Source organism: Somniosus microcephalus, chromosome 8 (genome assembly GCF_052327205.1).
Source record: "Somniosus microcephalus isolate GS21.2 chromosome 8, FLI_Smic_1.0, whole genome shotgun sequence".
Classification (NCBI taxonomy): Eukaryota; Metazoa; Chordata; class Chondrichthyes; order Squaliformes; family Somniosidae; genus Somniosus; species Somniosus microcephalus.
Genome location: NC_140994.1, coordinates 246,856,889 through 246,872,558, shown reverse-complemented (window position 1 = coordinate 246,872,558; position 15,670 = coordinate 246,856,889). Strand labels below are relative to the sequence as shown.

The following is a 15,670-nucleotide window of genomic DNA, read 5'->3' as shown; positions in this document are numbered from 1 at the left end:
TGTTCCTGGATCTGTGGCCGTGTAACCGGGGTTCTTGCACCTGTTGCTATGCAACAGGGACGCCTGGATCTGTGGCTGTGTACGGGGCTCTCGTACCTTTTACTATACCTCTCTGTAATCCAGACTTTTTGATAAACTGGCAGCACGCCGGTCCCGTCGGTGCCGGATAAAAAAGAGTTTCCTGTAGCTACGTGGGTTTTGTAACTTAGGATATAGATATACCGAACATTCCTCCACTTATTTTGGAGGAATCAAAGCGTAACTACACGCAAGCCTGATGGCGGATATACCAACAGAGAAGGGGCATAATAGGTGGTACATTTCTGGGGATAGGGTAGGTTCAAAAAAGAAAGAAAGACTTGCATTTCTATAGCACCTTTCACGACCACTGAACGTCCCAAAGCACTTTACAGCCAATGAAGTACTTTTTGACGTGCAGTCACTGTTGTAATGTAGGAAGGCCTGGTCCCCTGACAAAATTTTATATGATGCATTTTGGCCAATTGTTAAGCAGTTTTATACTTCAATATTCATATCAGATAAGTTGCCAGAGAAATTTTTCCTTAACACATTGCAAACACAGAGGTACCCATAGTTTTTAGTGGTTAGTTAATATATTATTACGTTTGTCCAGTGCTTAGATTCTGAAATGGAGCTTTGTATTTGTTTCAAATTGCGACTAGATTTTTAAAACATTGACCTATAATTTGCTGTTGTTGTACAGATGCTTAATGTGCACTTATCAAATCCACCCCTTCAATGTTTCAGTTCAGGTGATAACCCATTTACCTGCAATGGGTTAAGCTGTTTACTTGAAAAAGGTTAATACATCTGTTACAAAGAAGTGTGTTAACCCTTTGTACAATATCACTGGTGGTAGTTTCTACACAACCACTTGCATCAATATAGCGCCTTTAGCATAGTCAAACATCCCAAAGTACTTCACAGGAGCGTTATCAGACAGAATTTGCCACTGAGCCACGTAAGGAGATTTTTGACCAAAAGTTTGGTCTGAGAGGTATATTTTAAGGAGCATCTTAAAGCAGAAGGGAGAGGTGGAGAGGCGCAGAGGATTCAGGGAGGGAATGCAAGGGCTTAGGGCCTGGGCAGCTGAAGGCACGGCCGCCAATGGTGGGTTGAGGGAAATCAGGGAGGCAAAAGAGGCCGGAATTAGAGGAACGCAGATTTCTTGGAGGGTTGCAGGCAATGTTCCCTTTAAGCTCCACGGCCGCGCAGCGCTCTGGAGCTCCCGCGCAGCCGGCTCACCGTCTTTTAAATGGAAAAACCGCGCATGCGCGGAATTTTGAATGGGCCTGTTAAAGGGCCCGCACGGCCCCCCAAAAAAATTAGAGGGAACATTGGTTGCAGGGCTGGAGGAGGTTACAGAGAGGAGCGAGGCCATGGAACAATGAACGCAACAATGAGAATTTTAAATGTAAGGCGTTGCTGGACCGGGAGCCAACATAGGCCAGCGAGCGCAGGGGTGATGGGTACACTTTTATCGGTGACTTAATTCTGGAAAGTTATGTAGTTGCAATTGAATAGTATTGCTACAATGTTTACTTCATTTGTTACTTCCTCCTCCTTCCCTTCCCCCTCGTTCTGCTATACAAGCCCAGCTGCTCCACACACCTCCAGTGGTGAAGTTAGCAGCTGTCGATATGTACCTGCTCTGATCTCACTGCCACCGTACAGCAGGGTGCTCGGAAATGTGCGACAGCAGCCCAGCGATGGCCCTTCCTCTGCTCAGCGCCACCCCGCAGTAGGGCAGCCGAGATCAGAAGCCAAGTGCAGTAGTTAGTCCTATCACTGCATGGTGGCTCCCATTGTTGTCATGCCAACTTTATTTATTTATATAGAATTGAAAAGGAGGGAAGTTATGCTAAACCTGTATCGAACCTTGGTTAGACCACACTTAGAGTGCGGCTTACAGTTCTGGTCACCATATTATAAAAAGGACATAGAGGCACTGGAGAGGGTGCAGAGAAGATTTACAAGGATGATACCAGAAATGCGAGGGTATACATATCAGGAAAGGATGAACAGGCTGGATCTCTTTTCTCTTGAAAAAAGAAGGCTGAGGGGTGACCTAGTAGAGGTCTTTAAAATTATGAAAAATTTTGATAGAGTGGATACAAAGAGAATGTTTCCACTTGTGGGGAAGAGCATAACTAGAGGCCATCAATATAAGATAGTCACCAAGAAATCCAATAGGGAATTCAGAAGAAACTTCTTTACCCAGAGAGTGGTGAGAATGTGGAACTCGCTACCACAGGGAGTGGTTGAAGTGAAAAGTATAGATGTGTTTAAGGGGAGGCTAGACAAATATATGAGTGAGAAGGAAATAGAGGGTTATGTTGATAGATTTCGATGAGGAAAGACGGGAGGAGGCTCGTGTGGAGCATAAACGCCGGCATGGACTGGGTGGGCCGAATGGCCTGTTTCTGTGCCGTATATCCTATGTAATGTAATCAAAGAATACTTTTGTAGTTACATTGGACTTTACTCAATGCCTGATCAAGACAATGCATCCACTGCTAATCTCTGATTATTTAATTCACCATTGACGTTGTTTTCTAATGGAAGTTTCAGCTTATGTTCCGACTGTATATCAGCAGAGAAGCTCATTATGTAAAATTGCTCAGCTGTGTATGAATGAAATCTGACCATAGTTTGTTTTATTAATGGTAGGATGCAGATTACTCCGGTTTACACAAACTGGCCTTGCCAACTCCAGCCATTTTTAATAAGACAATACAAAGGAGCTAAATGTGGAGGAGCATCTCACTTGAATAATCTTTCTTTCGGGTTTAGAGAGAATTACAATAATTTTATGTTTGGAAATATAATTAGAGGCATTTTTGAATTAATAATTTAAGACTAGATATATTTGCTTATGATAGCTGTGATAAAAGGCCTCTTTGATATTACAGCGACTATGCTATTTGATGGTAAAAAATTCTTAATTAGCTCTATTGGCAAAACCTGGAGAAAGGCAACCAGCTCAGTGTGGATCATAGCTCATGAGAGGTTTTGTGAATTCGTAAACAATTTGCCTGCCTCACGTTTTTCAATTGCCCTCATGAACTCAGAACCTTCAGTTAGGTCATCTCAAATCTCATGTTATGCATTGATGGGCAATATAATGATCATGGAAGGTATTAACAATGGAATTACTTATTGTACATGCATCATGCATTTATATTTTCCATCTAGTGTACCCATTTTCTATAATGGATATAAAGCTGACAGGGATTTTTTAAATTAATTCATGGGATGTGGACGTTGCTGTCAAGGCCAGCATTTATTGCCCATCCCTAATTGCCCTTGAGAAGGTGGTGGTGAGCCGCCTTCTTGAACCGCTGCAGTCCGTGTGTTGAAGGTACTCCCGCAGTGCTGTTAGGAAGGGAGTTTCCAGGATTTTGACCCAGCGACGATGAAGGATCGGCAATATACTTCTAAGTCAGGATGGTGTGTGGCTTGGAGGGGAACTTGGAGGTGATGGTGTTCCCATGCACCTGCTGCCTCTGTCCTTCTAGGTGGAAGAGGCCGCGGGTTTGAGAGGTGGTGTCGTAGAAGACTTGGTGAGTTGCTGCCGTGCATCTAGTAGATGGTACACACTGCAGTCACGGTGTGCCGGTGGTGGAGGGAGTGAACGTTTAAGGTGGTGGATGAGGTGCCAATCAAGTGGGCAGTCTTGATCGGAATTATGATACAAAGAGTATGAACGCAACTATCTTTATTAAATGTTTTGTCACAACCCTGGTACCATTACTAGCTTAGTTCTGCGTTAATCCTTAATCTTCGAAACCTGCTATGCATCTCTCCAAACTATCAATATTTCTTGTTCCAGATGAGAATTAACTGCAAGGATGTTTCAGCAGAGACCCTCTATGATGTTCTTCATGACACGCACTACAGAAAAAAATGGGACACTAATATGATCGAGACCTACGATATTGGTCGGCTGACGGTGAATGCAGATGTGGGGTATTACTCCTGTAAGTGATCCCAAAGACCAGATTTTTTTTTACTATGAAACATAACTCGTGTGGAATTGTGCAACAGCAAATTGAGGCCGAAGCAGTTTAGAGGTTGACTGAGTTCCGAGTCATCTACAGCACAGACTAAGAAATGATCTGTGGATGTGTGGATGTGCAATACATAATGTAAATAGTTAGGAGAGACACAAAGAAAGCATTAATACAAAAGCAAAATATTGCAGATGCTGGAAATCTGAAATAAAAACAGAAAATGCTGGATATACTCAGCTGGTTAGGCAGCATCTGAAGAGAGAGAAACAGAGTTAACGTTTCAGCTCGATGACCCTTCGTCAGAACTGGAAAAAGCTGGCGATGGAACAGGTTTTTAAGCAAGTGCAGGGGCAGGGAAAGGGGGGAGGGGAGGAGAGGAAAGAACAAAAGGGAAGGTCTGTGATAAGATGGAAGGCAGGAGAGATTAAATGACAAAAGGGATGATGGTGCACCTGCCTTCCATCCTATCACAGACCTTCCCTTTTGTTCTTCCTGCCCCAACATTTGCTTAAAAACCTGTTCCATCTCCAGCTTTTTCCATTATCTGAACGGCAATAGATTGGGAGAAGGGGAAGTGCAACGAGACCTGGGTGTCCTTGTGCACCAGTCGCTGAAGGTAAGCATGCAGGTGCAGCAGGCGGTTAAGAAGGCAAATGGTATGTTGGCCTTCATAGCGAGAGGGTTCGAGTACAGAGCAAGGATGTCTTGCTGCAGTTGTACAGGGCCTTGGTGAAACCACACCTTGAGTATTGTGTGCAGTTTTGGTCGCCTTATCTGAGGAAGGATGTTCTTGCCATGGAGGGAGTGCAGCGAAGATTCACCAGACTGATACCTGGGATGGCAGGAATGACGTATGAGGAGAGATTGGGTCGATTGGGCTTATTCTCGCTGGAGTTTAGAAGAATGAGAGGGGATCTCATTGAAACTTATAAAATTCTAACAGGACTGGACAGACTGGATGCAGGAAGGATGTTCCTGATGGCCGGGGAGTCCAGAACCAGGGGTCACAGTCTAAGGATAAGGCGTAAGCCATTTAGGACAGAGATGAGGAGGAATTTCTTCACCCAGAGAGTGGTGAACCTGTGGAATTCTCTACCACAGAAGGCAGTGGAGGCCAATTCATTAAATATATTCAAGAAGGAGTTGGATATATTTCTTAAGGCTAAAGGGATCAAGGGATATGGGGAGAAGACAGGGACAGGGTACTGAAATTGGATGATCAGCCATGATCGCATTGAATGGCGGAGCAGGCTCAAGGAGCCGAATGGCCTACTCCTGCTCCTATCTTCTATGTTTCTATGTTTCTATCCCTTGATTCCCTTAGTATCCAAAAATCTATCGATCTCTGTCTTGAATATACTCAATGACTGTGCATCCACAGCCCTCTGGGGTAGAGAATTCCAAAGATTCACAACCGTTTGAGTGAAGAAATTTCTCCTCATCTCAGTCCTAAATGGCCGACCGCTCAGGACACAAGGAAAACAATGACAACTGAATGCAGTAAGGGGACTGAAGGGCATTTCTTGATTGATGAAGTAAGATGGGTTAAATGGCTCCTTGTGACACAAAGGCTATAACAGCCCTTTCAATGTTATGAACCAGCTTGAGACCAGCATGCGGAGAGCGATAGGTTGGCAGACCTAAGTTATATCATTGATGCACATCGTTGTACGGAACCCTGCTCACACATGCTCGCATCGGAATGCTGCCTGTCCCATCGGCTATCTGCTGACATCAGAAAGATTACAATTGAAGCTTTGGCTACCTTTTGAACATTGATTCCTACTGCCGGTAGTCAGTACACAGCTGGCTAGCTTTTAGTGGTGCTACCACCACGCTTCTTTAAATTTGATTTGGGTGACACAAATCTCACCACAAAATTGACGTTGATGCAAATGCCTGAAGCTGTTTTACATTCATCCAAACTGTGTGGCATGACGGGCTTAATTTGATAAATCTCTATTGTCTGATAAATATACGTTCCAGATACCCAACGCCTGAGGTTGAGTGCCAATTATTCTCCAACAGTGGCAGAATCAATCTACAGGATTTATTTAAGTACAGCACTGTTTAAGGTGGTGTCGCTGTGTAACAGATACTAACATGCGGTGTGTTTTTATTCTCTGTTAGGGAAGTGTCCGAGTCCACTGAAGAACAGAGATTTCGTTACCTTGCGATCTTGGCTCCCTCTAGGCAACGACTACATGATTATTAACTACTCAGTGAAGCATCCAGTGAGTATCACTATAGGAAGAGGTCCTCCTGTCCATTGTGAAGGACTGTGTGTGCATTGCTTTTGGAAACAAGTCGTATATAATGTTAATGAATGTTGCATTCAATGGTACAAGTGGAGCTCATTTGGCACAAGAAGGTTTTATAGCGTTAGGATTAACAGTGGCTGATTAAACATTATTCACTGTCAGCTCCATGAAGGGGAGAAAGCAACACATCGTGAAACTGTACGGTGCTACAGTTCTATGCATTCACAATATGTTTACAGACTAAAGGCTGTTTCCTAGACTGTAGCTGAATTTGAAATGAGTGCATTCTCTGCTCTATCAGACTGTGATCCTCGCTTGGCAGTCAGACCGAAGTTGAATTAACCCTTAGGCTTCTGGCAGGTTCAGGGAAAGATACAGGCTGATTGGTTTTGCTTGTGACCCTGAAGAAACACTAACATTACAGTAATAAATATCAGGACATATAAATAAAAATACTGTGGCTACAAGAGAGGGTCAGAGGCTGGGTATACTACAGCGAGTGTCTCACCTGCTGACTCCCCAGAGCCTTTCCACCATCTACAAGGCACAAGTCAGGAGTGTGATGGGATACTTTCCTCTTGCCTGGGTGAGTGCAGCTCCAACAACAGTCAAGAAGCTCGACAACATCCAGGATAAATCAGCCCGCTTGATTGGCACCCCATCCACCACCTTTAACATTCACTCCCTCCACCACTGGCGTACCGTGGCTGCAGTGTGTACCATCTACAAGAGGCACTGCAGCAACTCGCCAAGTGTTCTTTGACAGCACCTCCCAAACCCGCAAACTCTACCATCTAGGAGGACAAAGGCAGCAGACGCATGGGTACACCACCACCTCCAAGTTCCCCTCCAAGTCACACACAATCCTGACTTGGAAATATATCACCGTTCCTTCATCGTCGCTGGGTCCAAATCCTTCCCTAACAGCACTGTGGGAGTACCTTCACCGCACGGACTGCAGCGATTCAAGAAGGCGGTTCACCACCACCTTCTCAAGGGCAATAAATGCTGGTGTTGCCAGCGATGCCCATATCCCAGGAACAATTTTTAAAAAAGGAATAAGCTATATGGTGCTGGTTATGAGGCCTGGGCTATTTTAACTCCCGGATCTTATTACCATCTTAAAGGGTGGACTTCAGCCTGAACCCAGCGGGAATGATGAGGGGGCCAGCGGGCAGGAGAGGGATATTGTGCAGCAATAAGCCACCACCAATAACCCGAGGGAATGATCCTTCGCACTGAGGTAACTGGTGAGGGCATGGCTCGAGAGATGACTGCAGTCGGGGGAGGGGGAGGGAAGTCCAGGGTAGAGGAGGCCCAAGGTTTCCTTGTTGGGCCTGGAGGAGCAATCCAGGTCCTCCTAGCCCACAAGGAAACTTTCAAAAAATGAATCATTGACTCTTCTGGCCACGATCTTAGCCTGCCGACAGGTTTCATTGGTTGGCACGGTACACTGAGCTTCACTGCGATCGGCAGTTAAAATCACATCAGACCAGTCTGTAAATTAACCTCTTCCACCTAGAAGGACAAGGGCAGCAGGCGCATGGGAACACCACCACCTCCAAGTTCCCCTCCAAGTCATACATCATCCTGACTTAGAAGTATATCGGCCAATCCTTCATCGTCACTGGGTCAAAATCCTGGAACTCCCTCCCTAACAGCACTGTGGGAGTACCATCACCACACGGACTGCAGCAGTTCAAGAAGAGCGGCTCATCACCACCTTCTCAAGGGCAATTAGGGATGGGCAATAAATGCCAGCCATAAACGAATTAAAAATAAATATTGATCAGGCTCCAGCTTGCGGGCGGCAGCTAAAATCGCGTCAGGTTCTGAATGACATCTTTGGACCCCAACTATTAAACATTAATGAGCCCTCAACTTGCGGGCAGCCCTGGAGCGGCCGGAAACCTGACAGTTAAAATGGCGGCGATAGGCAAAAGTGCTTTGAACACAGCGGGGAACGCCATTTGAACCACCCAGCCGCCCATTCCCATTGGGCAGACACGGTTAAAATCGGGCCTGTCGTTTAGTGGTGGTGGGGCGGGGGGGGGGTTTCTAAGCATACAACGGGACTGTAACTAAAAGTGTAGATGAGAATTTAACTCCACTATTTGACCTTGAAGCCTTGAGGGATTAAAAGTTGAGGACAAACTGGAACTCAATATCGAGTTCAACAATTTCAGATCATAACCTCGGCCCCCATTACATTTTTACTTATTTTTTATCCCCACCTTTGTTTTAGCCCTTTCCCCCCGCCTTTTTTTATTTCGTTTTTTTTTTCTCTCCCACATGGCAGCTGTCTCCCATTCTGCCAGCACATTTCACACCTAATCTAGAGCCGTCTTTTATCTCCACTAGTCCGATCACCATCTCGTCTCGTTTTGAATACCTCTTAATGTCTCTTCTCTTTTGTTCTCTCCCAGCCGGGCCTCTCAATCTATTTCATTTCCTGTGCCTTTCCAGTCTTGACAAAGAGTTTGACTCGAAACGTTGACTCTATTTTCGCTCCACGGATGTTGCCTGGCCTGCTGAGTTTTTCCAGCATTTTTTGTTGTTATTTGGAATTAATACTAACCTGGAGTTGAATTTGAGGACTGTGGTAAACCACTTTTATCATTCACTATCGTTACACTATGGTTATCACTGTTTATATCGTTACACTATGGTTATCACTGTTTACACTGTTGTATCACTACACAAGGTCACCTCTTGTCACGCTGTTATACCTGGGCTGACCACAGCTGACTCCGCCCATGGCTCCGCCTGCTTGCCCAGGTATAAAGGTGGTCGACTGGCTGGTATTCCTCCTTGTTGGACCCGATCACCCACGAGGGTGGGCTCTGTTATTTAGCCAATAAAAACCTATAGTTACTATCTTAACTCGTCGCTTTTCATTGGATGAATTGATAGGTATATCAATTTTGATTTCTTTGAACACCCATTTAAACACCTATTTGAACACCTATTTAAATTGGGATTTCTTTGAACACCCAAGGTGCTTGTAAAAAATCTGGCTCCAACAATTTCCTGACTGCCCATGGTCCAGGCTGTTACTAATGGATGGATCCTGAGGGACCAGAAATGGGTAGAATCCACCTAATGCAGCTCCTGGTGCCTAGCAGTGTGTGTGTTTAAGGTTCAGTGACTGAGTGCTCCAGTTTTCCATGGGTCAACTTCCCTTGATATTTTTTATTAAACAAGTTTTGTACTAAACAGGATTTTGGATTAATTTGAGGAACAGATCATTCAGTGACTTGTGAGGTGGGGAACCCCAGGACTAGGCACACAATGCGAAGTGATTGTGTCCTTGGCTAGAGACAGCTCGCCGGTTGGCAGAAATACCTTCTTTCAATTCCAGATTTTTTTTAATTTTTACTCATGTTGTTGTCTGCTTCTTTATTTGCAGAAATATCCCCCAAAGAAGGACATTGTGCGAGCGGTCTCACTGCAGACTGGCTACTTCATTAAATCGAATGGAGCCAACAGCTGTACCTTGTACTACTTGACCCAGGTGGACCCGCGAGGTTAGTGCACCAACTTGCCGAGAGTAGAGAACAAGGACGCTCCAATCCTCTGCAACAAACTGACTTTAGAAGGTGTTTTTCCAACGATTTAGTAGATACAGGCTGCACCGTGTGATAGGAACATTAGGAACAGTAGTAGGCCATGCGGCCCCTCGAGCATTCTCTGCCATTCAATTAGATCATGGCTGATCTGCACTTCAACTCCATTTTCCCGCCTTTGCTCCATATTCCTTGATACCCTTACCCAACAAAAATCTATCGAACTCAGTCATCAAAGCTCCCCAACATCCGCAGTCTTTTGGGGGCAGAGAGTTCCTAATTTCAACTACGCTTTGTATGAAAAAATGGTTCCTAATTTCATTCCTGAATGGCCGAGGTCGAATGCTAAGATTACATCCCCTTGTTCTTGATTTCGGGGGATTTTTTTGTATTTGTTCCTGGGATGTGGGCGTCACTGGCAAGGCCAGCATTTACTGCCCATCCCTACAAAGGATTACATAGGATTACACAGGATACACGGCACAGAAACAGGCCATTCAGCCCAACCAGTCTATGCCGGCGTTTATCCGCCCGTCTTTCCTCATCTAAATCTATCAGCATAACCCTCTATTCCCTTTTCCCTCATATGCTTGTCTAGCCTCCCCTTAAAAGCATCCATATTATTCACTTTAACCACTCCCTGTGGTAGCGAGTTCCACATTCTCACCACTCTCTGGGTAAAGAAGTTTCTTCTGAATTCCCGATTGGATTTCTTGGTGACCATCTTATATTGATGGCCTCTAGTTATGCTCTTTCCCACAAGTTCTTGAGGGGTCAAGGACAGAATCCATTTGGTTAGAGTTGAGGAGCAAAAAGGGTATGATCACGCTATTGGGCATATTCTATAGGGCTCCAAATAGTGAGAGGGAGGTAGTGGAGCAAATCTGCAGGGAATTGCAGAGATATGCAAGAGCTATAGAGTGGTGATATTGGGGGACATTAATTACCCAAATATCAATTGGGATAATGCTGGGGTAAAGGGAAAGGATGGGGAGGAATTTCTGAAATGTGTTCAGGAGAAGTTCCTTGACCAATATGTTCTTGGCCCAATTTGGAAGGAGGCATTGCTGGATCTGAATGAGGTGGGCCAGGTCGACCAAGTGTCTGTAGGAGAACACTTGGGTACGAGTGATCATCGTATCAAAAGATTTAGATTAGCAATGGAGAGGAGCAAGGAACAATCTAGAGTGGAACTTCTAACCTGGAATAGGGCTAACTTCAATGGGATGTGAAAGGATCTAACCAGGGCAAAATGGAACCAAAGACTGACAGGAAAAACTGTAACGGAACAATGGGTGATCTTTAAGGAGGAGATGTTCCAAGTACAGGCTAAGTACATTCCAATAAGAGGGAAGTGTAAGGGAACCAAAGCAAGGGCTCCTTGGATGACAAGGGAGATAGAGAAGATGATGAACCAAAAAATAGGGTGTATGATGCATGTCAGGTGAATTCTTCAATGGAGAACCAGACCAAATACAATAAGTTGAGAAGGGATGTGAAGATGAAAATAAGATTGGCAAAGAGAGAATATGAGAGTAGAATGGCTGTTAACATAAAAGGGAACCCAAAAATCTTCTACCGGCATGTAAACAGTAAGTGGGTAGTAAGAGGTGGGGTGGGGCCTATTAGAGACAAAGAAGGTGATATATGCTTGGAGGCACAGGGCAAGGCTAGAATACTCAATGAGTACTTTGTATCGGTGTTTACTAAAGAGGTGGAAGCTGACAAAATATCCGTGGAAGTGGAAAGGTAGAAGCAATGTAAGGGGTGAAAATTGATAGACAGGAAGTATTAGATAGGCTGGGTATGCTTAGAGTGGACAAGTCGTCTGGTGGCTTGCATTCCAGGTTGCTAAGGGAATTGGGAGAGGAGATAGCAGAAGGGCTTGACATAATTTTCCAAAATTCCCCAGATGCGGGGGATGTGCCTGAGGATTGGAAAGTGGCAAATGTGACACCATTGTTCAAGAAAGGGTGTAAGGACAATCCTAGTAACTACAGGCCGGTCAGTTTAACATCAGTGGTGGGTAAAGTTTTAGAAACAATAATCAAAGAAAAAATTAATGGGCATTTGGAGAGGTTTAAGCTAATTAAGGAGAGCCAACACAGGTTTGTAAAAGGAAGATCATGTTTGATTAATCCAATTGAATTTTTTGATGAAGTAACAGGGAGGATTGATGAAGGGAATGCAATGGATGTTGTCTACATGGAATTTAGGAAGGCATTTGACAAAGTACCACACAGAAGCCTGGTTAACAAAATTGAGGCTCATGGAATAGGTGGGTCAGTGGCAGCTTGGATAAGGAATTGGCTTAAGGACAGAAAACAGCGAGTTGTGGTAAATGGCTGTTTTTCAGACTGGAGGATGGTAGACAGTGGTGTTCCCCAAGGGTCAGTGCTGGGGCCACTGCTTTTGTTGATATATATAAATGACCTGGATATTGGAATACTGAGTAGAATTTCTAAATTTGCTGATGACACTAAACTTGGGGGTGTGGCAAACAGTGATGATGATATTAATCGACTGCAGCTGGACATAGAACGGCTAGCAGAATGGGCAGACAAGTGGCAGATGGAATTTAATACAGAGAAGTGTGAGGTGATGCATTTTGGCAGAAGGAACATGGAGAGGCAATATACACTTAATGGCACAGTTTTAAAGAGTGTGCAGGGACAGAGGGACCTGAGAGTTAATGTGCATAGATCCCTGAAGGTGGCGGGACATATTGAGAGAGTGGTTAACAAAGCATATGGGATCTTGGGCTTCATAAATAGTTATTGAGTACAAAAGTAGAGAAGTTATGCTGAACCTTTATAAAGCGCTGGTTAGGCCACAACTGGAGCCTTGCATCCAGTTCTGGTCACCACACTTTAGGAAGAATGTGAAGGCCCTTGAGAGGGTGCAGAGGAGATTTACCAGAATGGTCCTGGGGATGGGGGATCTTAGCTACAAGTACAGGTTGGGGAAGCAGGATTTGTTTTCATTAGAGCAAAGGAGGTTGAGGGGTGATTTGATAGAGGTGTACAAGATTATGACTGGTTTGGATAGGCTAGACGAGGAAAGGCTGTTCCCACTAGTTGATGGTACAAGGACTAGGGGACACAGGTTTGAGGTTTTGGGCAAGAGATACAGGGGGGATGTGAAGGAAAACGTTTTTACACAGAGAGTGGTGATGACCTGGATTTCGCTGCCGATGGAAGTGGTGGAAGCGGAGACACTTGTTTTCAAGGGGAGACTGGATAGGCACTTGAGGGAAATAAACTTGCAGGGCTAGGGGGATAGAGCGGGGGAATGCGACTGACTGGACTGCTCCACAGAGAGCCGGCACGGACTCGATGGGCCAAATGGCCTCCTTCTGTGTCGTTATGACTATGGGCAGGATTTTCATTGTGCCGTGGAGTTGGGATTGGAGGCGTGGGGGGGGTGCGGTTAAAATCCCAAAATAAGGGGTCCCGACCCCTTCCCGCACCCAAACCCACCTCCATGCCAGTTTCAAAGGAGGCGGGTACCTGCCCCGCAGTGGAACCCACCTACCCGAGGCAGGAAGGGATTAGTGCCAATTAACTGCCTGTTAACAGGTAGTTAACAGGCAGTTTTTAGCCTAATCCCTATTTTTGATGTTGAAGTGCGGGATTCCCGACAGCTCCAAACCACGCCAAGTTAGAGGAGTCACGGTGGCATAGTGGTTGGCACTATTGCCTCACAGCGCCAGGGACCCGGGTTCGAATCCGGCCTTGGGCGACTGTCTGTGTGGAGTTTGCACATTCTCCCCGTGTTTGCGTGGGTTTCCTCCGGGTGCTCCGGTTTCCTCCCACAGTCCAAAGATGTGCGAGTTAGGTTGATTGGCTATGATAAATTGACCCTTAGTGTTAGGGGGATTAAATACGTGGGGTTACGGGGATAGGGTGGGATATGTGTCGGTGTAGGGGTTACGGGGATCGGGTGTGATATGTGTGGGATATGTGTTGGTACAGGCTCGATGGGCCGAAATGGCCTCTATCTGCACTGTGGGGTTTCTGTGATTCTGTGAGTCGGGCCGTCGGGTTGAAGGACTTGGAAGGGTCGAGATGTCGGTGTTCAAGTGAGTGATGTGTGCATGAGTGCAAAGTTAAGTGTGTTTGGTGTGTCTAAAGTGATTAAAGAAGTTTGACATACCTTTTCTTACCTTTTCAGCCTTCCTTCCTTTAGGTTCCGGGAGTCCCTCATCTCACCGGCACAGAAAGCAGAATGGCTGCGAACTGTCAAAAGTGACAGCCTTCAGCTTACTGTGTAGGAGAGATTTCTAACTGAGTCTGTGGAGAAGGACTCAGGTTAGAAGCAAGACTGTCAGTGTTTGACAGCTTCAAACAGCTTTCAAACACTGATATTTCATCTGTCAAAAGCTCTTGACAGATGAAATATCAGTCTGTGACGTCACCTGTTGCCGGGTGGCTCTTATTTGGCCTGCTGAGTCCGCTGGGCGGGCTCAACAAGGTCAATCAAGTTAAAATCGCGTGGATTGGCCACATCTCGATGGAGGCGGGACTATAACCCCGAAAGTTGTAGTCCCGCCTCCAACCCGACTCCTGAATTAAATTCCTGCCCCATGACTCTGTGGGGGAAAAATTCAGCTGTTTGCGCCTCCTGTTAGCGCCTTAAGAGGGCGCTAATGGGGCACAAAGCAACTAGCGCCCGGGCGTGGCAATGCTTGCGCAGCTCGTGAAATGAACTAGACATTTTGCGGCGGCGCTAAACACTACCGCCACGATCTCCTGCGCCGGCAGATTGTGACGTCAGTCGAGTGCGCAGCGCCCCGTTAGCGCCCCGGACCGGATATTGAGTGGCGCCCCCTGCCTTACCGCCTGCCGCTTACAACGACAGGTTGAGGGGAGCGTTATGCGCTCAGAAAGGGACTGGGGGAGCGCTATTTAAAGGCGACCGCTTCCTGCCTTGTTTTGTCGGTGACATTTTTGCACCACGCAGTCAGAGAGAGAGAGAGAGAGAGAGAGACTTCTGGAGAGATTCAACGCTGTGTGAAGGAGTTTTGAGTACTGAGCAGCACTTTGCAGGTTTATTTTGATTTGCCCTTCCTTGCTTCGCCAGCGCTCTGAGGTAACGCCTCGCTCCTCGGCCTTTGCGCCTTAAGACAGGTGTGAAGCGCCTGATCTAGTGCTCCAATCACCTCCAGGGGCGATAAAAGCCAAGTTTGCTGTCGGAGGTGATAATTAGCGGCAGGCGCTAAACTTTGCGCACGGCCGATAATGGCGCCCCAAACGGGGCGATACTGAATTTTTCCCCCGATGGTTCCACTTATAGATTCATTCTCTCTGTATCCACTGTGTCAAAATTGTTCATAATTTTAAAGAATTAGGCCACCCCTCAGCCTTCATCTTTCAGGAGAAAAGAGACACAGTCTGTTCATCCTTTCCTGATATGTATACCCTCGCATTTCTGGTATCATCTTTGTAAATCTTCTCTGCACCCTCTCCAGTGCCTCGATAACCTTTTTATAATATGGTGACCAGAACTGTACACAGTACAGGAAACTTTCATTTATCCGGAGGTTAAATGTCCGGAAAGCTCTCTCTACCGGCAAAATTCAGGAGTCGGTTCAGATAATTTTTTTTCTTTTCATTGCTTCTTTTCTCCAGTCCTGGCTCTGCAAGCGTCTCTGTAGCTAAGCAACAGCTTCAGCTAGACGCTTGCAAGCTGCGCCGACTGTTTTGAAGCTGTTGCTAAGCAACAGGGTTTGTTGCTTCACACGGCGCTCTGAGCTCCGTATGTTTTAAACATTAGCGCTGGTTTCTACAGCAGTTTTGATCTAACGGCA

General features: G+C 45.8%; 1 protein-coding gene across 1 annotated transcript in view; it reads left to right on the top strand.

The window, feature by feature from the left end:
* stard15 (StAR-related lipid transfer (START) domain containing 15) overlaps positions 1-15,670 on the top strand; it is a 134,942-nt gene that overhangs the window by 85,922 nt on the left and 33,350 nt on the right. The window contains exons 2-4 of the mRNA XM_085995948.1: positions 3,854-4,001; positions 6,165-6,268; positions 9,705-9,822. Of these exons, the coding sequence (XP_085852074.1) occupies positions 3,854-4,001; positions 6,165-6,268; positions 9,705-9,822 (370 nt within the window). The remainder of the gene's footprint in view (positions 1-3,853; positions 4,002-6,164; positions 6,269-9,704; positions 9,823-15,670) is intronic.